Below are 24,526 nucleotides of genomic sequence, written 5' to 3'. Positions count from 1 at the left end.
GTTCTTGCTTTTATCAGTGAGCCAGTCAGGGAAGAAGGGGGGCATAGGAACAGATAGTCATCATCATCTTTGGGTGAAGGGTGGTTTATAAATCATGAATCATAATAAATGAATGAAGGGCATTTAATAATAATAATAATAATAATAATAATAATAATAATAATAATATATTGGCCAAGTTCTTGTCCATCTTGGAGGCTGTGCCACACCAGGTAGTAAGAGAATTACTGATAACAGTTTCAATGATACTTTTATAAAATTGGATCAACATTTCCTGGGGAAAATTAAATAAATTTAATTTAATTATTATTTCTGCCCTGGGCTGCCTGCCACTCATCCATCCAGCTCCTATCCTCTCTACCCGGAGCAGCCGCCACCAAACCCGCTTTTGCCACTCGCCGTCCGCCCTGCGCGCGCCTCCAGCTGAGCCACCGAGAGAGCAAAAGGCGAGCGGCGTCTCCTGGCCAGTCCCCTCCGGACCTCCCAGCAGGCGGCGCTAATGCTTCAGAGACCCCTAGGCCTAGAGCGGTCGGCGACGTCCCGCGGAAGCCCAGCGCGTCGCTCTGCCGGCTCCGCCTCCCTTCAGGACTACACTTCCCGGCGGGCCTCGCGTCGGCGTCGGGGAGGGCCGATGGGCGTGTCTTGCGGCGCCGTTGCCATTGCTACGGCTAGGAGGGGGGCGCGGCCTAGGCGGCCTGCCTGCTGCCTGCCTGTGTCCGGCTGGGCTGGGCTGGGCTGAGGGAGCGGCGGGCGGCGGCTGCCGGGATGGCGGAGCCGGAGAGCCACGAGACGGCGTCCGAGCACGAGCGGATCCTGCGCGAGGTGGACAGCACCGACACGGCCTGCCTCGGACCCACCCTCAGGTGAGGGGGGAGGGGCTCGGTCGCCTTGGCAACCTCTCCAGCCCCCTCCCCGGACCAGACCCCCCTCCTCGCCCCCGGGACCCCCTCCCCCCGCGGGGGTGGGGTGGGAGGTGGGATTCCGGGGGGCCCCCTTGTCCCCCCTGCCCCCATCATCCTCATCTTCATTCCCTAAGGGGTCTTCGGGTGGACAGGGGGTCACCCCGCCCCCCCCCCGTGAGCCAGCCCTCTTTCCCGCCCGGGCAGGGCTTGGAGAAGGAGGGGGTCGGGGAGGAAGGGGCTTCTGGGGTCTCCCTCTTTTGGGGGTTGCCGTGTAGGTGCTTCTCTCTCTCTCTCTCTCTCTCTCCCTCTCTCTCCCTCTCTCTCCCTCTCCCTCCCTCCCCCTGGGCCCCCTCTGACATCAGAGGGAGTTCTCCTCCAGAAAAGAACCGGACTGCTGGATCAGGCCCAAAGCCCTCCTTTCGGCCCTCCCCCTCTTCTCCTGGCGGGTGCCAGCCTGGGTGCCTGGGACAGGAAGACCCAAGGGGGAGCTGGGAGCAAGAGGGGGTTCGGAGGCATCCTTCAAACCACTCCTGCCCTGACCCCCGCATTGCAGCGGGTTGGGCTAGATGACCCTTGGGATCCCTTCCAGCCATATGGAACTTCTGTGATTCTCTGTTGCCTTTCCATGCCCCCTCCATAACTTTGTAGCAAGTCACATGGAGATATCGTTGGCAGATACTTGAAGATGCCTCTCATGTCACCGTTCAGTCTCTTCTTTCCCAGGCTAAATGTCCCCAACTCCCTCAACCGTTCCTCACCAGGCGTGTTGTTGGACTCCCAACCGCCTTCAGCCTCAGTCTGCATGGCTTGTTGTCAGGGATGATGGGAGTTGGAGCCCATCAGCATCCAGGGGGCCCCCACGGAGTAGCCAAGACCCTAACCACTGGAATCCTGCAGTCTTTTTCAGGGCCAGGGGGAGGAGGTGTCACGGCCCTCTCTTTGTCCTCTGACCATGATGGGTGTCCAGGCAGTGCTGTTCCTTTCTTCCTGGTGCCGCCCCGACTTCTCCACATTACAGAGTTTATTATGTTTATACCCCAGTTCTAATGCTTACGTGGGGCTCCCAGGCAGTTTTCCATCCAGGCCCTGATTGGAGCCGGATCTGCTTAGCTCCACCCCATACCCTGGGACCGATGATCTGAGATGGGATATCTAGACACTGCCATTCCCTTTTACCCCACAACTATGGGGCAAAAGAGCTGTGCACCTGCTTCTTTCCCCCTGCCCATTGTGCTTGTGCCTTTGCTTGCAGCAACCTCTGGAGTGGGGAGAATTTTAAAACTGGAATTTGCTCCCAGAGGAGGCAGTGATGGGCGCTGACTTGGATGTTCTTAAAAGGGTCTAGAGAAATTCATAGAGGAGGATAAGGCTGCTTTTCAGGATGGTCACCTTCTGCCTCCAGGACACCAGGAGAGGGCATTTGTGTCTTACTGGTGGACTTCCCAAAGACGTCTGCTTGGTCGCCACTGTGGTCTAACAGGTTGCTGGCCTTTCGTCTGGTCTCTTCTTATGGCTCTAAAATGGTTTCCATTTGTGCTTTTCATTGCTTGCTGGGGGTTTTGAGAGCCCATGTGCTGCGTGTTAATTTTTCCAAACTTTCCAAGTGCCTGTGCTTTTAAAGAAAACTTCAGACTGTTGGACTTAGTCAGTGACATGTTTTAGATGAGTTTAGCTCTGAAATACCCTCTGTGTAATTGTTTTGATCTCTAGCAGGAAGAGGGACACGGTGCTTTGTACTTTGTCCTGTGGATCTTACCTGTGTGGAGAGTCTTTGGGCTGCCTCAGGTGTCCTGTTTTCTTTCCAGAAGGCCCTTCAGCATACTGTAGGTGAGAGTGCGGAAACCTGTATGTAAATTGTGCTTCGTGAAGGAGCTTATCGCATAGCAAAGGTTTAGCTTTGAAGTTGGCTTTCCGTTGGCTTCTCTTCCGCTGCGCTGGAGGGTGTGTCTGCCTGCGTTTTTGTTCCTGGCTGGCTCGATTTATGAGAGGAAGTAAATGCCAATAGATTCAAATGTCAGCAGAGTCCTGGAGATGACTGTATGGAAGAGGAAGGTGTTAAAATCTGGGTGTGTTCCGAATGCTCTCACTTTTGCCCTGCCCTTTAATCTTTTCACCTGCCTTCCTTCACTTTCTATGGCTCCACAACCAAAGGAAGATGTCCGGTGTGAGTCTCTGTCCTCCCTGGTCACTCCATTGATGCTTTCCTCACAGTAGTCAGTAGTCCCTGCCCCCCCCCCCTGCACAGTTTGTCTTAATCCTGTAGTTGCAGCAGTGGATGGACTTAGGAGCAAGTCCCAGGCTGCCTCCGTTCCTTGAGGACCCCACTAGTTGCCTAGTGAATCAATTCCAAGGAGTCGCTCTTGTCCGGAACAAGGGATCTCTGTTGTCCTTGGAAGACTCAGACTTGGACAAGAACCACACTCATCTTCTGTCATGCTCAGTCACGGAAGTAATTACTTCACATTTTACTTGGTCATAGCATCTGATAATGGTATATTGATTGGTGTTGTGTTTCCAAATTTTCTCTTAATTCATTTGGAATGGTGTCTTTTTCTGTGTAGTGACAGGCAGCTGGTATGGTATGGTGAAGAACGCAATCTGAATTTGTAAGTCGCCTCCTCAAAGCTCTGTGCAGCCATTAATTTGCTGGTTACCTTCCCTCCCAGCATCTTAAAAGGGTTTTTGAGACAGTGACTGTGAAACATTTTATTATTCTAATTTAAGCGTGTAAATATGAAATCATAACTTGATTATCCTTTCTGTCTAAACCTATTGCTTTCTGGCTATTTGGCTGCCTTTCGGCTTTATGTAAGATGCCTCACCAAGCACTAAGTGATGCCAGGAGGTGCTTCTGTACAGCTGAGTTGTTCTTTGGCCCCTGAGCTCTTTTTCACACAAGAATGTCTCCTTCTTGGTTTCTCTTGCCCAAGAAACAGAAAGCCCCCCCCCCCCCTGGAGTGGCAGAGGCAATGTGAGACTCCCAGATGGGAAAGTGACATTTTACATCACAGTGTATATCTGTGTAACGCAGAGGTAGCTAATGCCCAGGGGCCTGATGAGCACTCCTCTCGCCAGCAAATGCTTCTGCTCTTGCACCAGGCAGCCCCCCCCCCAAATGTTTATTTAAAATTGACATGGTGCTGGAATAGGCAGGGAGGTTTAAACACTTCTGTCTTGTGCCTGATGGGGATGCAAATTGCCCCCCCCCGATCATCAGATGGACCATAATAATAATAATAATAATTCATTTGATGAGTGCAGAGGGGGCAATAATGTCTCCCTTCTCAGCTGACCTACATAGAGCGGCTGAGGAGAGGGAGGCTGTCCTAGTGTACGCATCCTGGTGTTCATGCGCGTCAAAATCGGCCCCACACTCCAGCAGCGTGTGGACCCCAGAGAGGAGGCCAGGAGATTCAGCTGATGCCTCCTGGAGATACTTCCACAGGGACTAAAGTTCCAAAGTCTGTTCCGGGGGCCTAATTTAGCCGGCTGGTTGATTCAATCTGACCCGTGGCAGTACAGTATATGTCCTGGGATAAAATCCTAAAAAAAAGCTCAGCAACTTTGGTCGGCCCTCACACATGTTCACCTCATCAGATCTGGCCCTCTTTGAAAAAAAAGTTTGGCCCCCCCTCCTGCATTAAACTATACAGGGCTGGATTCCTGACTTTCTTTGTAGCGTAACAAGGCTGGGTGGGTGCCTGAGGCTTCCTTCAGGGCTTCAAGGGAGGAGGAGGAGTGAGGATGAAGGCATGAGGCAGTAGATGGCAGGCAGAAACTGTAGCAGAAAAATGCAAACGGGTCTTAAATGCCTTGGTCTAGAGGGAGATGGCGGAGGGAGAAAATCAGTTTCCAATTCCTTGTTTGCACCCTCAAAGCATTAACCCCCACCCCACCCCACCCCACAGACCTTGTTCACCCCCTTTTCAACTTTTCCTTTGAGCTGCTGAAATACAGGTTTTGGACTGTTCATGGCTTTGGGCAGTCATTGCGCTTTCCCCTCTGCTAGTATCGGAGTCCCTTCCCCAGCATCTGAAGGAACGCTGGTTCTTCCTAGACCATCCTGCCCGCTCCCTTAGAACCGGAGTGGTCCTTTTTGAGGAACACCTGGAGGTGATGCAGGAGGAGAGGGACTTATCTGTGGTGGCACCCCAGTTAGAGAATGCCCTCCCCTGGGAAGTGCACCCGGCACGGACGTTTTGGCCCCTGCCTGAGACCTGCCTGTCTTGGCTTTTTCAGGTTGCTAGCATTCGTTTCTCTAGCTGTAAGGAGTTGTGTTGGCTCTATAAAGTGTTTTAGGATTGATCTTTGGTTGATGTTCAGTATATTTTTACCTGCTCTGTTGTTGTATTTTTTTTTATTTTGTAATCTGCCCTGAGATCATAAGATGAAGAATGGTGTAAAAGTACAGTAAATAAATGGTCATGTTGTGCGGATGCCTGATGATCGTCTTCCAAAGCAACTACTCTATTCCCAACTTTAAAATGCAAAGCGTAATGCTGGTGGTCAGCAAAAGAGGTTTAAAGACTGTCTCAAGGCAAATCTTTAAAAATGTAGTATAAACACTGACAACTGGGAAACACTGGCCTGCGAGCGCTCCAGTTGGAGAACAGCCTTTACCAAAGGTGTCATGGGCTTTGAAGACACTCGATCTCAGTACGCAAGGGAGAAACATGCTAAGAGGAAGGCGCGCTTGGAAAATCCACACCATGATCAACTCCCACCTGGAAACCAACGTCCCCACTGTGGAAGGACGTGTAGATCCAGAATTGGCCTCCACAGTCACTTACGGACCCATTGTTAAAACCGTGTTCATGGAAGACAATCTTAGTCGGATACAAGTGATCGCAGAAGAAGAAGAAGAATGGTGTAAAAGTATACTAAATAAATAAAAGTAAATAATGATTTCAAGATGCAGCCATCCCAGTTGTTGTCACTGATCTGGAGAAGGGAGACAGAGAAGTGACCCAGGGATCTGCCAAGAGCGCTGCAACACTGAGCTGGGGTCGGTTGCCTCCTCCCACCTCCCATGTGCTTTAGGTGTTTGTACCCGTATAGTTTGGCTGTCATATTTCAGGCCCCGGCATGCGCATTCCCATCTCATTTCTGAGAGGTTATCTTGTGTCAGACTGTTTTATTTTTAAGTGCCCACTACTTAAGCCTGCTTGTTGCAACTCCTTCCAAAGTATTTATATAATGTGCTGCTGTTCTTTGATAACGGGCAAACACAGCGCTGGGAGATCAAGTGCCAGGCACTCCTTGCAAATCTTTCTAGAGTGGATTCTAGAATCTAGAGGTTGCTCTTGGAGCCGTTTTTTGTGATGCAGAATTTCAAGCACCCTCAGAGCTAATTTCGAGGCCAGAGTTCGCGGGTCCAGTTACGCTGCTGTGTGGTGGGATCAGCCAGTGCTTCTGTTCTTTGTTCTCGCAGACATTTCCCTGTGGTTCTTGTGATGCTTCCCTTCTCTGCCTAGGGAGTGCAGCTGCCAGCTCCTCTCTCCTCTTCCAAGATGCAAACAAAACCACAGCTGGGGAAGACAGCTGATGCTATTGCTTCTGCTGCACTGCTTGGGACCTTCAGTCGTGCCCAAGGAGGATGACCTGATTTGGGGAGCTTTCTGGGTTCCCTTTCAGCAAAACTCAATTAGACCCGTCTCTGCCAGTTATTGTGGGTGGGTGGGAATTCAGTCGGGTTGGGACAAAATTGACTCACCTGCTCACTTCAAGCTTTTTGCCTGTGCCATATATTTTTTGCATGATTGTCCCTACATGACTCAAACTGGGCCCCACCGAGCAATGGTGTGGAGCAAAAACACCGTGGAGTGTGTTCATTGGCTTCTGTCTCCCAGTTGCCTCCTCCTGCTCTCAAAGCACTGCTCCTGAGAGACAATGCCAGAGCTCCCCCTTCCCTTTCTGAATGGAACTGGAGAATTGTAGGGTAGTGGAGGAGACCAGGAGGTCAGACGCTCCGCCATCTGGCTCTTCCCTAGGAGGGATCTGCCTGCAGGCGGGTTTGGGCAAGGTGACTCTTGCAGATGGGCTCACCAGCTGTTCTTAGCGAAGAGGCAGCTTCTTCCAGGGGGTGGGGTGGGGGACATGGTCCTTTTTCTGGGTGTTCCCTTGGGGTTTCTCAGATGACCACAAGGGAACGTGGTGAGTGTCCCAAGGGTGGAAATCTTTGCAAGTGCTGGCACCCAGGGAAGGGAGTGGCAAAGGCCTCTGGAGAACAGCTGCCCCTGCTAGATGGGTCTGACTTGGTAGGAGGCATCTTCCTGTCTTCAGACGTGGCTTCTTCTTTGGCGATTACAATTTGAGCCTCAAGGCTGCCGGGGCGGTTTGATTCTGGATTGCAACTGTTTACCTCTTTGGTGGGATAGGAGGGAAGGCCTCCTTTTCCGTCTGGGCTCTTCGAAAAACCAGAAGGACTTGCCCTGTTGGATTTCACACCTGCCTGTTCCCTTCAAGAGTAAATTGCAGACTTATTATGAATGAAGGCTGAATTCCTGTGCACACTTATCTAGGAGTAAGTCTGGTTAGGCAAAGTGGCTCTTACCTCTGGGTCAGCATGGATGGGATTTCAGTTACAGTTGTACAGTGGGACCTCTGGTTACAAACGCTTCGGGTTACAGACTCCGCTAGCCCGGAAGTAGTACCTCGGGTTAAGAACTTTGCCCCAGGATGAGAACAGAAATCGCGTGGCGGCGGCGGCAGTGGGAGGCCCCATTAACTAAAGTGGTACCTCAGGATAAGAACGGTTTCAGGTTAAGAATGGACCTCTGGAATGAATTAAGTTCGTAACCAGAGATACCACTGTATGTGGTTCTGTTGGGCTTGTACTTGGGGTCATTTTCCTATTCACCTGTATGGCATTGAGAAAAGTGGTGTCTTAGTTTTGTATTTAGAAAGACAGGGAGAAGTTACTGATTGGTCTACCCTACAGGGCTGTAATGACTTGTGAGGAGTTACAGAAAGTTCGCATATTATGCTATATGGAGTTCATAATCGTTCTGTTTTTGTCAAAAGCTGTAAATAATTACTTCAGTTCTTATAAACATTAGTTCAGCCATCTGAATCCGAGTGGTCTCCATGCATTTTGGACTACATCATCCTTGACTATTGGCCATGCTGGCTGGGGCCGATGGGAGTTGTAGTCCAAAATTATCGGGAGGGCAATTGACTATGTTTGTCCAGGCTCTGTGGCTGAGAGTGAGTGGGTACAGGGAATAGTTGTTCATGGCCTTAAATGTGTTCAGCCTCCGAGGGTCTTCTGGTGGTTCCCTCACTGCGAGAAGTGAGGTTACAGCAGGCATCCCCAAACTTCGGCCCTCCATATGTTTTGGACTACAGTTCCCATCTTCCCCAGCCACTGGTCCTGTTAGCTAGGGATCATGGGAGTTGTAGGCCAAAACATCTGGAGGGCCGAAGTTTGGGGATGCCTGGGTTACAGGGAACCAGGCAGAGGGCCTTCTTGGTAATGGAACCTCCCCGTGGAACGCCCTCCCGTCAGACATCTGAAAGCAGCCCTGTATTGGGTAGTTTCTAATGTCTGACATTTTATTGTGTTTTTATATATACAGGAGGCCTCCCAGAGTGGCTGGGGAAACCGAGCCAGATGGGCGGGGTATGAATAACAAAATATTTTTTTATTATTATTATTAAACTTGTGTGTCTGTCACTACTTGGCCTGCGTCTGTAAAGTGGGAATACCAGTGACTGGAAACTCCTGTGAGGATGAATGAGTCAAGCTCTGTGAAACATCAAGTGCTATTAGAAGATACAGTGGTACCTCTACTTACGAATTTAATGCGTTCCGAACGCACATTCGTAAGTCGAAAAAAATTGTAAGTCGAATCCCATAGGAATGCATTGAGAGAAAAAATTTGTAAGTAGAAGCAACCCTATCTAAAAATTTGTAAGTAGAAAAAATCCTATCTAAACCGCATCCAAGATGGCAGACGGAGCTCCGTTCGTAAGTAGAAACATTCGTAAGTAGAGTTAATCGTAAGTAGAGATACCACTGTACAGTACTACTTTGTGGGTAAAGGAAACCTTTGTCACCTGTGTTTAGGGGCCATAGTAGGTAGCAGCAACACAGCTGCTTGACATTTTGTTGAAAGTTTTCAGATGTACTCTTTGCAGATGAAAGGCCACGATTAACCTTTCAGGAGGTGGTGTCGATGAGGAGTCGAGCTGCGACATTCTTAAGAACCACCTGTCAAGCAAACTGATGAAGCAGATCTTGCATAAGTTAAATAAGTTGCTTCTGAAGCCTCCTAATCTAGTCAGAGAGCAGCACTGGAAGTCCCAAAGACGTAGGGCTTAAAACCCCAAAGACATTGTGCGTGGATGTTCTTTCATGCAGAAGAAGAGTGCACCACGGATACCAAAAACGGTGGCTTGCTGTGGCCAATGGCAGCGCTTCTCAGAGACTTGGAGCTGAAGCTGCAGAAAATGGGCCGTGTTGGGAAATGCAGCCAACGGGAGGGTGACATCAGAAGAACCCATAGGCTCGCTCGCAGTGACTCACTTGGTGTGGGAAGGGTGAAACCTCTAGCAGCACATCAGGCTTTGCTTGAGGAATAGGAGCCGTCTTCATAAATGCCTCTGACACACAAGCCCTGCCCAGGCTGCTGAGCGACAGGACTGGATGGAGGTCTGCAGACAATGACTAAACGGAAGGCAGGAGCTGGTCTTTGAGGGAGCTCAGATTACGTACCTTGGCGTCCAGACAGTGCCATTCTGTGTGCGCTCCGGAGGAGAGCAAATGTTTGTGCAAATGTTTTTGGACAAGGGCTTCTTTAGCCGGGGAGTTGCCGGCCGCTGACCCAATGGAACTGGAGGGGAATTAGCCCTTCTGCCGGGGGAGGCAAAATGCAGATGCTATAGCAGGCAGGCTTACTCCTTCCTTGGCTTTCCCCCTGTAAACCAATAAGGCTCATTAGAGGCCTCTGAGCTTCTGCAGAAGTTCTTGGGGGCCTGGTTTGTTCATCAGTGTGGGGCAAAGGGGTCTTTTCTGCTTTGGCTATGACTGCTTTACTCAGGAGATGGGGGAATGGAGTTAGCACAGCATTTTGTCCTCATAAACTGACCTGGAAGCTAAGCACTAAAAAGGGCCTTGTGTCAAGGGCGTTGTATTAATGTAAGAGGTCCTGAACAACTTGGGCCCAGGGCACCTCAGAGACCACCTGGACCCTTATACCCCAACAGCTCCCTCCCTGGGATCATCCGCAGCAGCGTTGCTGGCCACCCCCTGAATAGGCAAGGATCATTTGGCAGCAACAAGAATCCAAGCCTGCTCTGCCAAGAGAGATTCAGCAGGCGCCTTCTGCTCTAACCTTCAAGCGCTGGCTGAAAACCTTTCTAGGCTGCCAAGTTTACGCTGGCAATTAAGAAAACATCCTTCTGCAATAGTTAGTTGATCTCTGGTTTTTAAATTATTAAAAATGGGTTTATGTATGATTTAAAAAACAACAACAAGTAAATAGCAGTATATATATATTTATTTAAATATATAAAAACTTCACAGTCTGGAAAAAGTTTAAGCATTTGACTTTAAACCTTCTTTGTGTGGCTGGGTGGCAGGTTCTGCATGTTGGATGTCCCTTGCCTTCCTAGGTGTGGCCGGCTGCCATAACCTCTAGGCGCAATTCAGATTGTGTTGTGCGTTAGCATTTTTTTAACAGTTGAATGCAAAGGGCTGGGCTCAGGTGCTGGAAGATTTCTGCAACTAGGTCATTCCGTATCAAGTGATCCCACTTTTTTACCCCACGTCATCCAGTTTTCTTTATATTTTGTACACGTGTTGAATTATCAAAACTAAGGGAAAAAATTGGATCACTTGATATGGAGTGGCCCAACTGCATGTGCTCGTGGAAGTGAGAAGTGACTTCAAGGGTCATCTAGTCCAGCCCCCTGCAATGTCTGCTTCCCCTTAACAGGTCACTTGTGCAGTGGCTCTCTCTCTCTCTCTCTCTCTCTCTCTCTCTCTCTCTCTCTCTCTCTCTCTCATATTTTTGTAAACTGCTTACTGATAATACCATAGTCTTGGTATTAAGTGGTATATAAATAAATGGATGCAGGTGGCGCTGTGGTCTAAACCACAGAGCCTAGGGCTTGCCGATCAGAAGGTCGGCGGTTCGAATCCCCGCAACAGGGTGAGCTCCTGTTGCTCGGTCGCTGCTCTTGCTAACCTAGCAGTTCGAAAGCATGTCAAAGTGCAAGTAGATAAATAGGTACCGCTCCGGCGGGAAGATAAATGGCATTTCCATGCGCTGCTCTGGTTCGCCAGAAGCGGCTTTGTCATGCTGGCCACATGACCCGGAAGCTGTACGCCGGCTCCCTCGGCCAGTAAAGTGAGATGAGCGCCGCAACCCCAGAGTCGCCCGTGACTGGACTTAACGGTCAGGGGTCCCTTTACCTTTACATAAATGGCAGCCATGGCTCTCCTCTATAAAGGCCTCTCCTTCCGTTTCCCTTGGCTGATGCGTTAAGCTTTAGCAGAGGAGTTGGGCGCAAAAACAAGATGCAACTTAGAAGTGGAAATGAGCAAGCTCTAATTAGGTTAGTTATTCCTACAGGGAATCTCAGAGAAATGAGTCTCCTTGATGAAATAATGCAGGCGCTGCTTGAATAGAGGGCAAAACATTCCCTGTGGAAGGGCAGGAACATGCAGGCCTTGGCTGTGGGTCTTGTTAGCACATCCCACACCTTGATCCTTCAGAGATCCTTACAGAGTGGGGTTATTCCTAACGGGGTTCATTGGTCCTGAGAATGCATTCTTGCTCAGTAGATTTCAAGCACATCATGGGACCCTGTGCGACTGGAGTCGGACCACCCTTGTGGTAGGACAGCTGGGTTGGTGACAGGGAGTTCTCTCATCTGGTAGTGGAATGTCATGTCTGAAGGCCTCACTCTCCATTAATGGCTTAGCATTCTTATTAGGGTTGATTGGGAACGCCTCCACCCCCATCATTCTGCCCAGACACTGAGGTCCAGCAGCTCCAAGGGTCTTTCGGCAGTTCCCTCCCTGCGAGAAGTGAGGTCACAGGGAACCAGGCAGAGGGCCTTCTTGGTAGTGGCGCCTGCCCTGTGGAACGCCCTCCCTTCCGATGTCAAGGAAATGAACAACTAGCTGACTTTTAGAAGACACCTGCCTTTTAAAAGGCAGCCCTCTATAGGAAAGTTTTCAATGTTTGAGATGTTTTATTGCCTTTTTATACTTTGCTGGAAGCCACCCAGAATGGCTGGAGTAACCCAGTCAATGGGTGGCATATAAATAATACATTTATTATTATTATTATTATTATTATTATTATTATTATTATTATTATTATTTGTCCCCCACCCGCCCACCCTGCTGGACATGCCCCTTGCAGGCCTTGATTCCATGTTTACCTGTCAGCGGCAAAGAGGCCTGCCTCAAAAAAAAGAAAAAGAAATGCTGTTTTATTTAAAAGTAGTGCATGCGTCTGAGCTTGTGGCCCCCCCCTGACAGTTAAACCAGCTCCTTTTGAGCTTTGGGGGGATTTATACAACATTTCCCTTTAAAAACCGTGCCATACCTGTTCAGGAAAACTCTACCACTTTTACTCCTGTATTGCTTTTGGTGGCTGTAGCCTAATGGCATGCAGGAGACGGACTCCTTTTTTACTTGGCTGTGAAACTGCAGAGTTAAATGGCGGTGCTACTTTTGTCTTTTTCTTCCCTGAGCTCGACAGTCTCCTGCTTTGTGTGCAGACAGGACTAGACTGGGTATCCTTCACTTTTGTGGCTTGCAGTGGTTACCGTATTTTTCTGTTGATAAGACGCCCCCATGTATAAGACACCCCCTATTTTTGCGGCCACAACCAATCACCAGTCCACCCTTGGCAGTATCCGTGTATAAGTATAAGTGTATAAGACACCCCCTAATTTTTTACATTATTCTTTAGGGGGAAAAAACCTAGTCCATACAGTAATTTCCAAACAAGAAGTGCCAAGCTTGTCATGACACGATGACTTCTATCTTGGGAGGTGAATTCTAGATCTTCAAGACCCGGTTGGGGCGGTTTCATGTGGGAGGTAAAGGCTCAAAAGTATGTGCTCTTTTATAAAAAAAACCCATTCTGTACGTTTGCGGCTTAAACCCTCGTGTTGAAACCCAGTTCTGGGTTGAGCTATGGCAGAGAATGAGCACTGGTTGGTTGTGGGGTTGCTTAACAACTTTGTAAAAACTGGGCAAGGTTTCTCTTTCCTATAAATAGGTTCTGAAATGTGTAATTATGGAAACACTTGCTCCATTGCAGTATGCTGGCTTTGACTAGGTTGCTTCCTATATATATATTTTAAACATGTAAGAAACCCTGAGGGCGTGCTCCTCGCTGTTTTGCACCGACTCTTTGCACAAGGGAGCCTTTCGGGTGCAGAGTCACCGGCGCGATTTCAGAGCTTGTCTGGCCCCCAGCAAAACAAAACAAAACAAAACAGCCTTGTAGAAGAAATAGTTTTTTTGCAGGAGGCATGTTTCAGACATTACGTGGAAGGAAACAAGAAGGGGTGAAAAGCTCAGGCTAGAGTGCTTCTTCCACTGGCTCCGGAAGGGATGATCTGTCAGCCTGAGAGAACCCTCCCGCTCTGTATTTTGCAGCATTGGTCACTTTAATCTTTTAAAATTGTAAACTCCCTTGGCAGAAAGAAGTTGAGCCGTAAATGCATCAAATGACAAACAGGTGTTGGCATTTGAATTTGCAGAGGCAATGCTGGTTTTTAAAGAAATGTTTGGAAATGTAAAAATATGTATAGAAATGTTTGACATGGAGTAACAGCATAGGGACGCAGCAAGACTTGCCCTTCTTGCTGGTCCCTTTGGTTTCCTGAGGTGAACACATTGGTGCTCAATTGCATCTACGTTAAGGGCATGAACTGATTTTCTATGAGGCCTCAGGGGTCATTTAAATCTATTTAAATCTCCTGTCTCATCCTGCAATTTGCTTTGTCTGGCAGTCAGGTGCCTTTCTCTGATTTTGCTCCATTGCATTCCTAGCCGCCAGCTGTAGGAGTGGAAGAGGGTTGTGTCATACCTTTGGCTAGGGCTGCCAGGCAAGACCTTTCCTGTTTGTGCCAAGGTGGGCAGCCTCTGAGGGGGTGAGCTCCTAAGGCTCCTTGCCCCTCTTAAGTTACGGGAGGCGTGCTTCTGATCCTACCACTACCAGGACCAAGGCAAGCTAGCAGGTTTGCATATTTCTTAAATATTTTAATACCACCTTCAACGGTGAGCTGCCTTGGGTCCCTATTAGGGGAAAAGGTGGGATGTTGTAGTAGTTGTTGTTGTTGTTGATGATGATGATAATAATAATAATAATAGAAAATTTCCAGGATGGTTTACAATAGGCCATAAAACGGCAGTCATCAACAAGGCAGTTGACACCACTTAAAAGCAATTGCTGGAATAATGTGAAAATACACCCTGGAAAGTCTGTGAAGATATTAAAAGGGTGTTCCTTAGTGTTGTGGGCCTCCCTTTGGGGCATCTTGTTGTCCACTGTAGGAAACAGGACGCTGGACTAGGTGGACCCCTTTTGTAGTCCAAGGTGGCCAATATGAAAACCGTAAGCTGCAATAATAATAATAAAAATTTAAACAAGAAGAGAGCTGGCAGGTAAAAGCAATTGAAGATCTTTAAGTGAATTGCCCTAAAATTTACTGGCCTGTCACAATGTTATGTCCGTAGCATTGCTGGCTGCTAGATGAGAGGTGGAACGAAAAAAGAAAGAAAAGCAATCCAGGACAGGTGATACTCTGAACAGGTTCATTTCGCTTACTGCTCGGGATCAGAATTAAATGTTAACCAAGTGGATCTGCCCTGGGGTTTAGGAGCTTGTCTTCCATCAAGACGATGTTCTTGCATGTATTCCTGGAACAGTCAGAATACATATGGTCTTTTTCTATGAAGCATTGGAGTCAATTGCTGGATTCCCTTCAGGTTAAAAGTGTCTCTCCCCCCCCCCATCTCTTTCCTTGAGGGAGGAGGGGAACCGGGAACAAAGGACGGAAGCTGCCATGGAGCCCATCAGCCGCCTCAGGTGGTGGAGGATGAAACTGCATGGTCATTGATTTCCCTGAATAAAAGACGGTGCTTTGTGGGGAATCACTGAGGTTTTATTACCCGATGCAAGGAAGGTTCTGTTCCCAGAAAAGGAGATGTGCAGGAAGGGGGCAGGCAAGGATGGAGACGGGGCTGCCGTCAGAGAGAAGGTGGGGCTCGCTCCTATTTGCATTTCTGGTCTGATCAGAAATTGTTATACAGCCTGTGTTTTAATTGGCTGAATGGGCTGCTGTGTGTCTCTCTCCCCCCCCCTCAGCCTGGTATGCTCCCTATACAGGAAGAAGCCTCTATCCTTTCCATTTTTTAATTTTTGTTCTAAGGATGCTCATAATTACACCTTGATCTCCATAGCTTGGGGGTTATCTAATTGCTGCCCACCTGGACACTATTCATTTTGCTGAAGGTTATATTTTTGGGAATTCCAAGATGAATGCATCAGGAAAGAGGCTGAGGAATTGGGTTTCTATCCCCTGACAATCTCACAGGGTGTCCATTTTTTTCTTTTAAGTACAGCAGGCTTAAAATGTACATGGGAACCCATGGCTGTTGTGAGTAATTCACCAATTTCTGCACAGCCCAGAGCTCCCAAACTTCTTTTTCCACATGGGCCCACCATCCTTTGAACAGATTAATATTCACAACCACTGAATGTGCAATAGCAAGCTCTTAACACTTTTTAAATAGTTTTTCCACTTATTTGCAGAACCTTAGAAAGGAATGCCTTTCCTAACATGTATGTTGCAACCTAACATGGCCAGGCGTAACCGTCAGTGTTCAAAAGATGACACCCCCCCCCCAAGAGAAGAATATGAACAGTATGCATACAGTCATACAGCGGGAAGTGTGTAGTTGAATGCCAATATCTGGCATTCAGCGACAGGCGGAGAGTCACAGGGGTTGAGGTTGAATCCTGACAAGACAGAAGTACTGTTTCTGGGGGACAGGGGGCGGGCGGGTGTGGGGGACTCCCTGGTCCTGAATGGGATAAGTGTGCCCCTGAGGGACCAGGTGCACAGCCTGGGAGTCATTTTGGACTCTCAGCTGTCCATGGAGGCGCGGGTTAATTCTGTGTCCAGGGCGGCTGTCTACCAGCTCCATCTGGTACGCAGGCTGAGACCCTACCTGCCTGCAGACTGTCTCACCAGAGTGGTGCATGCTCTGGTTATCTCCTGCTTGGACTACTGCAATGCTCTCTACGTGGGGCTACCTTTGAAGGTGACCTGGAAACTGCAATTAATCCAGAATGCGGCAGCCAGACTGGTGACTGGGAGCGGCTGCCGGGACCACATAACACTGGTCCTGAGAGATCTACATTGATTCCCAGTACGTTTCCGAGCACAATTCAAAGTGTTGGTGCTGGCCTTTAAAGCCCTAAACGGCCTCGGCCCTGTATACCTGAAGGAGCATCTCCATCCCCATCGTTCTGCCCGGACACTGAGGTCCAGTACTGAGGGCCTTCTGGAGGTTCCCTCACTGCGAGAAGCAAAGCTACAGGGAACCAGGCAGAGAGCCTTCTCGGTAGTGGCACCCGCCCTGTGGAATGCCCTACCACCAGTTGTCAAATAGAAAAACAACTACCTGACATTTAGAAAATACCTAAAGGAAGGAAGTTTTTAGTCTGTGATATTTTAATGTATTTTGGAAGCCGCTCATAGTGGCGGGGGAGACCCGGCCAGATGGGCGGGGTATAAATAATAAATTATTATTATTATATTATAATATAATTATATTCAGCCTACTATGAAGAGTATTTTGAAAGAGAAAGCACAGAGGAAAGGCTTGGAGCATTTGGTATAGGAATGCTGGAGTTCAGAAGAAAACTGTGGCTTTGCTGCCATCTAAAGGCCAATGGATGCATTTGCTGTGAAGCTTTTCGTTCCCTTGAATTTAATCAGTGGCTGAGGAAGAGCATAAACTGGAATAAACGGAATATGAAGGGGTGTTCCAGTAACTGCTTGCTAGGCGTAAGAGGCACACGTTGCCAAACTGGAGCATTGGCTGGTCCTTAGCAGTCGCTTCTAGCTTTCCCTGACCCTGGTGTTCCCCTGTTGTCTTGAACTCCATTTTTTCTCAGGCCCAGCCCAGCATGATCCATAGTTGGGGAATGACGTGGGCACCAGGCTGGGGGCGGCTCATCTATTAGCTTCTCCAGCTTAGGGTTTTATGCCTCCTACTGCTTGCCCCGAATGCGTGATTGAAGAGTGATGTTCTGCTGTAAAGCCTCCTTCCTCACTTTGTTCATGTGTGATCCTAGCTGGATTTAGGCAAGGTCTGGTAGGAGTAGGTGCTGAAAAGCACCCCAGAGCATCCCTGGTGCCCCTGCTTGGTTATCCTCACTCTCTCTGCATCTCTTGATATAAACAACTGTGATACTCTTCTGCCATGCCTTCCTGTTCTGCAAAGGTTTTTTTTTTGTGTGTGTGTGTGTGTGTGTGTGTGTTTCGCAGGCCAGAGTGTTGTGTGTTTAGGGAAGTTTTTAATGTGTGACATTTTAAGGTATTTTTAATCTTTGTTGGAAGCCACCCAGAGTGGCTGGGGAAACCTAGCCAGATGGGTGGGGTTCAAATAATAAATAATTACAATAATAATAATTATTGTGTGGGGTGACTGCTGTAGCAACTTGTGGCTGTTGGCTTGTGGGTTACCCCAAGGCTCCATCGTATATTCTTAATATCCGTGCGAAGCGGTTAGGTGAGGTTGACTGGTATCATTCGTGTACGCTGAGCGCACACTCTTCCCACATCTGATCCTAGACAGGCAGAGGCTGTTTGGAAGCTTAATTCAGGCAAGACAGGAGTACTGCTGGCTGGAAACGTCATTGATTTCAGGGTAGGGATCCAACTAGTTTTGGATGGCATTGCATTTCCTTGGAGACGAAGGAGCGCTGCATGGATGTGCTCTTTGATCTGTTGCTCCTCCTGGATTGTCCCAGCAGTGCCCCAAAGTGCTTTTTACCATTTTAGGGCGGTACAGCAGCTGTAGCCTTTCCTAAACTGATTTTTTAATTTTATTTTTAAAGCCTAAACCTAAACAATCTACAGAGTAGCAGAGTATAAGCATGTGAATCAACTGCAAATACGTATTGAAAAGGCCTTTGCAAAGGGAGCAGCCTGCTTAGACTACTTGCCATGGATAAGGTTGGAAGCAATGAGTTTAAAATCTGGGAATTTAAAACTGGAAAGTTTCAAGCAGCTGAGGGATGCCTTAAATTGCAGGTATCCCCACCCTGGGGCACGTAGCTGAAGCTGTGTCTGGTGGCAGAAGTGTTGCCTTGAGGGTCTGCTGTGATGGCAAAGCAGGCCAGGCACATGTTCAATGCTCTGCTTCTGTTAAAAATGCTGCTTGAATCCACACACTTTGCAGTCTTTAGGTCTTTCAGGGTGAACACAGCTCGCCTTTGGGCACATCAAATGCTTTTATTACAGTTAAAACGTCCAGCTGCTGCCTCTTGTCCCACTTCTTGGTGCTTTAATGGTGCTTCTGCAGCTCAGAAGCCTCTCTCCACTTCATGAGGAAATGTGCTATCATTCAAGCTGCCCTCCTTGTGGGTCTGTGCTTGCCCTGAAATCTGTGCACAGTTATGACCTGGATCTGCCCCTGACAAACGGGCTTGGCTTCCGTTTCTTTGTGCTCGGGTCAGGGTGAGGCCTTCCAGGTCCCTTTAGAAACCCTAGCAAAATGTTGGTGGCCGCAGTATTGGGTGGGTGGGTGGGCTTAAAATGGAAGTAATTTATTCTTTGCAGCACTAGATGGCAATGTAATTTCAGAATGTCCCTTTTGTAGCTCCTTGTACCTTGCCTAGAGCAGTGTTTCTCAACCTTTTTTGGGCCACGGCACACTTGTTCCGTGAAAAAAATCACGAGGCACACCACCATTAAAAAAGTTAAAAAAATTAACTCTTTGCCGCCCTATATTATAATTATGACTGTACGAAACACTTGCCAAATATTGCTTTCCGGCGGGTCAGCGCTGCCGAGTTCTTAAAAGATCCGGGTTTCTCATCCACCCCACCCGACCCCGCCGTCCCGTATCTTACCCTGTGCGTGTTCTCGGACTTGTGAGAGGACGATTTGGTCTTCATGCCTCCGTGAATTAGCAACAAACTACCTTTTGAATGATGGAGATTGAATATTTTAAAAGTAGCTACTTGAAGTACGCTCGATTTTCCAAAAAAGAGACACACGTGCGGCACTATTAGCTGCTGGGGGCTGCCATCTTGGCTGATTCTGGGATGATCCTGTCACGTGAGGCATGGGGAAAATGGAAATAATGAAAGCTGATTGGTCTGTGGAAACTAGAAGGGGCGAAGAAATAGGACGCCCAGGGAGGTGGAGTTTGCAGCTGCAAAATCGCCCTTCTCACCGCCGCACGACGCGGCACACCAGCCAGCGTCTCGCGGCACAGTACTGTGCCGCGGAATGGCGGTTGAGAAACGCTGGCCTAGAGAACGGTTATTCCTGGCAGCGGTGCCCTGGTGCCCTTCCACATTACTTGAGCAACAGTGCTGTACTTTGACCTAAACTCACCTGCAATGCTGTGTTCATTGTCTTGGACAGGCTTGCTTAGATCTCTCCTCTTGGGGGACCTGCGCTCACTTCCCCCTTGTATGTGTTCTTTTCACAGACACGCAGGCAATAAAGGATTCAAAACAAAGAAGAAAAAAGAATCCAATAGTGCCTTGCTAAAAAGCACTGCCTTTAATGCCTTTTATCTCATAGGTCTCTTCTTACATCCTCCATATGTTCTCTGGCAGGAAGGTTATGTACTTGCCTGGGATTTGGTGGCCCTCTCTCTTGCATTCCTCATTGCTGGCAGTTCCACTGTTCTGCTAACTTGCTTAAATTAATTTGGAAGATTTATATACTCTTCCCTCCCGCCCTCCGTACCGGTGATACTGTATCATTAATCAATAGTATAGTGTTTTTGCAAATGGCCGGCCGGCTCCGAAGGATGCAGTCCCTATTGAGCAGAAGAACAGAGCACTCTGGTCTGCAGAAACTGTTTCCCTTCCAATCTGGGCATTTATTTTTTATACCCCGCCCATCTGGCTGAGTCTCCCCAGCCACTCTGGGCGGCTCCCAATTGAATATTAAAACAATACAGCATTAAATTTTAAAAGCTTCCCTAAACAGGGCTGCCTTCAGATGTCTTTTAAAATTGGGATAGCTGCTTATTTCCTTGACATCTGATGGAAGGGCATTCTACAGGGCGGGTGCCACTACCGAGAAGGCTCTCTGCCTGGTTCCCTGTAGCTTTGCTTCTCACAGTGAGGGAACCGCCAGAAGGCCCTTGGCGCTGAACCTCAGTGTCCGGGCAGAACGATGGGGGTGGAGACGCTCCTTCAGGTATACAGGACCGAGGCCGTTTAGGGCTTTAAAGGTAAGCACCAACACTTTGAATTGTGCTCAGAAACGTACTGGGAATCAATGTAGATCTCTCAGGACCGATGTTATGTGGTCCCGGCGGCCGCTCCCAGTCACCAGTCTGGCTGCCGCATTCTGGATTAATTGCAGTTTCCAGGTCACCTTCAAAGGTAGCCCCACGTAGAGCGCATTGGAGTAGTCCAAGTGAGAGATAACCAGAGCATGCACCACTCTGGCAAGACAGTCTGCAGACAGGGAGGGTCTCAGTCTGCGTACCAGATGGAGCTGGTAGACAGCCGCCCTGGACACAGGATTAACCTGCGCCTCCGTGGACAGCTGTGAGTCCAAAATGACTCCCAGGCTGCGCACCTGGTCCTTCAGGGGCACAGTGACCCCACTGAGGACCAGGGAGTCCTCCACACCTGCCCGCCTCCTGTCCCCCAGAAACAGTACTTCAGTCTTGTCAGGATTCAACCTCAATATGCCTTAACCAGGCTTCTGAAGGGAAGGGCTGAGTGACTGTTTTAAACATGGATGTGTGCCAGTTTGCTTCTGGGCTACTTCAGTCTGCGTGTCTTGCTGGGGCTGTAAATTGAAGGGCAAGAGGATAATTAGGGCTCATTAGTAACTTTTTCTTGTTGTGGATTTTTCTAGTTGTGGATTTTTCGGCTAAAGTTAATTCGAGTAATTAACGAAGTCTTAAATGTTTTAATAATGGCTGTTACAGACAGTTCTGTGGTTTGTGGCTTATGTAGGCCAAGCTCAGGGTAACCTTATGAATAGTTCATGGGCAGCGTGCAACAAAGGCCACTTAGGCTGCAGCCTTCACGGGTACCCGGGGAGAAATGGCCACATTTCAAAAGAGCCAAACCCTGGAAGTTTCAGCCCTTTAGCTCTTAGAAAACCTGGGCTGATGAGATGTGGGTGGTGATTCCTGGAAAAAAATGCAATGAGTGCTGCAGAACTGAGTGCAAGGCAGACTTTCACTTGTCAGCGACAGTAGCAAAAAAACCGCTCTGTTTTGTGTGAGTTGACACCTGGAGGGCTGGTGACTGAAGGGCTCCACCCTTCTTAGTAGCAGGCGGTGGGAAGTTCAAGCATGCTTCCCAACCTTGCTTGCCCCTCTTCCCCACTGTTTCCCAATCTGACCTGTGGCAAACTCTCTCTTCCTCCGGTGCTCCAGTTCAAACACATAAGGATGGATCAGAAGGGAATTTTCTTCACCTGATGATTTGGTCCCCGGGCCCACTCCCCCCCCCCGGGATTAGATTGCCACGTGGAAATTGCACCTGCCCAAAATTGCTTTTGGGGAGGCTTTGCTGATGGGTCCTGCTTTAGGCTCTGGGTTCAACGGCCACAGAACTTGGGGGCTACTGGTAAGACATTCTTTGCATGGCTTCCTTGAGTCATATGGAGAGATTTGTTTCGCAGGCACCTTAGGGTAGTGGAACATGAATTGCTACTACTCCATTTGTGATGCCTCCTGGTTTGGATTACATAGAGAGACAGAGAGGGGATTAAATGCGGATCCTTTCACCTAAATGGGTAGGTGGGTGGGCCAGATCCCACATGGTTCTGGCTGCTTCTAGCTCATGCAGGCCAGCTTTTTCCCGGCTGGCTGCCCCACGGGTCTGGGGAGCCTGTGTTGTGGGCAGTGGTTCTTGGGCCACCTGCGCTGTTCCTCCTGAAGGCTTGGCCGCGCTGGAACACCAGGCAAGGGAAAGCGGAAATGAGTGAAGGACACCCCAGCCGCCTCCATCTGAGCCTGCCTCTCATTAGAGCGCAACACTTTCCCCAGCGATGGCCCACACGGCACGAACACTTTCAAGCGGCTCAGAGCCCCGCTGCGGCGCACTGCTGGATGCCTCCCGTTGTGACGGCCAGTGTGTTTTGTTTACAGCGCATCATAAAGATGATTCACTCCCTCCCTTAATATCAACCAGCTTGGAGGGGCTAAAATCTATCTCGCCTGGGTGTAGGGCTTGTTCCCATCAACCCTACACATGGTGCGAATCAACTGTCCTTCCAACTTGAAAGGGCCTGGGAGAGGCGGGCTCGCTTGCTGACGCACCGCTTTTGTTCTGGGGGGAATTGTTTCCATTGTGTCCTCGACAAGGAGGGAAGCGAAAAGTGTCGCTTGTGGCCAGTTCCCTCTCCATATTTCTCAGTTGGGGGGATCTGTGCTGGCTGGAGCAGGGCTGGCTCTCCTGCCTTCTGGGTTGCTCCTTGCATTTCCTGGCACTCGCTGAGGCCATATGTGAGCCCCCCCCCAATCATCTTTCTCTCGTATGACAAAAGGCATGTTCCCTAATAATGCTGTAACCAAAAATGCTCTCCTGTAGCTTAAATTGGAGTCATTGTTCTTTATTTCCTTTCTGACGGAGCTGTGTCTGCATCTGCTGGCACTTGGCAGCTCCAGGGTGGCTGAGCTTATTCCTTCTAATTGGCTTGGTCTTTAGCAGAGGCTTCACAGTTTCTCTTCCCTGGTCAGCCAGGGGTCCAGGCTCAAAGCCTCTGGGCATATATGGAATGGAAAATGTTAGCAGCCGAGATGGTCCTCTTGGGGTGCACTGGCTGAAACCCACACATCCTGTGGATTTTCCTTGAGTGTTTAGATGAAGTTTGCATCTTAAACAATGCTATTATTCACACACATGCTCAGAAAGTGGCTCATTGGTGGTGTTCGAAATTGGCCTGGTGCATTTTGTACCTGGCTATTGGCCACTTGCAACCAGGTGAAGATACTTGGGCGCCAGAATGGTGCCTGACATCTCCACCATCTGGAGGTGCATGCATGCCATTCTATCCGTTAGGAACCAAAAAGTCATATTGAAAAATGCGACTTTCAAACTGTCTGGCCCCCAAATGGCAACTAGACATTTGCAGGGAATGGTAAGGTTGGTAGTACTACCAACCTTACTATTTGGTTGTGAAACATGGACCACTTATAAACGCCATCTCTAACTCCTTGAAAGATTCCATCAACGGTGTCTCCGGAAATTTTTACACATCACTTGGGAAGACAGGCGAACTAATAAAGAAGCAATGATTCTTCAACATCAACTTCGTTGGACTGGTCATGTTGTGCGGATGCCTGATGATTGTCTTCCAAAGCAACTACTCTATTCCAAACTTTAAAATGCAAAGCGTAATGCTGGTGGTCAACAAAAGAGATTTAAAGACTGTCTCATGGCAAATCTTAAAAAATGTAGTACGTATAAACACTGACAACTGGGAAACACTGGCCTGTGAGCGCTCCAGTTGGAGAACAGCCTTTACCAAAGGTGTCCTGGGCTTTGAAGAAACTCGATCTCAGGACGCAAGGGAGAAACGTGCTAAGAGGAAGGCATGCTTGGTAAATCCACACCGTGATCAACTCCTGCATGGAAACCAATGTCGCCACTGTGGAAGGACGTGTGGATCCAGAATTGGCCTCCACAGTCACTTATGGACCCATTGTCAAAACTGTGTTTATGGAAGACAATCTTAGTCGGCTACGAGTGATCGCCAAAGAAGAAGAAGAAGACATTCCATTTTGGTGACTAACCCTGGTTTAAAGAGCCATTCGGCACCTAGCTTATATATCTGAGTTTCTAACGTGGGCTCATGCCAATTGCTCTTTGCTTGTGTCTGCTTGCTAGCTTGTCCATTTATACAGGCAGAATGTGTTTGCTGCAGCTGAAACTGGTTTGTATTCCGTGCATGAATGTTGAGACCTGGCCTTCTTGGCCCTCCTGAGCCCCTGGTGGATTGTGGGTTCCCATAATAACCAGTTGGGTATTGGTTTTGATAATGGCCAGTAGTAAGGTGAAGGTTTAGGGAAGCTTTTAATGTTTAACAGACCATTGTGTTTTAATTTTTTGTTGGAAGCCGCCCAGAGTGGCTGGGGAAACGCAGCCAGATGGGTGGGGTATAAATAATATATTATTAGTAGTAGTAGTATAAGGTGAGAGATGTCAAGCGAGTGATGGGAGCCCTTTTTTCTACTTCCATTCTTTAACAATATGCTAAGAAAACCCAAGAAGGAAGACCGGCAGCAAAGTCCCAAAGCATATGCAATTCAGATTGTCTGTCACTAGTTGTGGCTGCAGGTAAAGAACTGGTTTCAGTTGCACGCAGCCGGGATGACCCAAGAAAGTGAGTGCGAAGAGTGTATATATTCTTTTCCCCTTTGAGGT

The 24,526-nt window shown here is 48.7% G+C and overlaps 1 protein-coding gene across 3 annotated transcripts in view; it reads left to right on the top strand.

The window, feature by feature from the left end:
• Positions 1-620: 620 nt before the first annotated feature.
• Positions 621-24,526, top strand: part of EXOC6B (exocyst complex component 6B) — a 221,059-nt gene continuing 197,153 nt past the window's right edge. For 2 of the 3 annotated variants that reach the window (XM_088660760.1, XM_035103719.3), the window contains exon 1: positions 636-863. In XM_088660760.1, coding sequence (XP_088516886.1) covers positions 766-863 — 98 coding nt within the window. In that variant the 5' untranslated portion in view covers positions 636-765. Of the gene's footprint in view, positions 864-24,526 lie in introns of all 3 variants that reach the window. The other variant, XM_035103722.3, reaches the window with a different exon arrangement.

This window comes from Zootoca vivipara, chromosome Z1, assembly GCF_965207765.1.
Source record: "Zootoca vivipara chromosome Z1, rZooViv2.hap1.1, whole genome shotgun sequence".
NCBI lineage: Eukaryota > Metazoa > Chordata > Lepidosauria > Squamata > Lacertidae > Zootoca > Zootoca vivipara.
The sequence above is the reverse complement of the archived record's forward strand: the minus strand, read 5'-3'. Positions and strand labels throughout refer to the sequence as shown.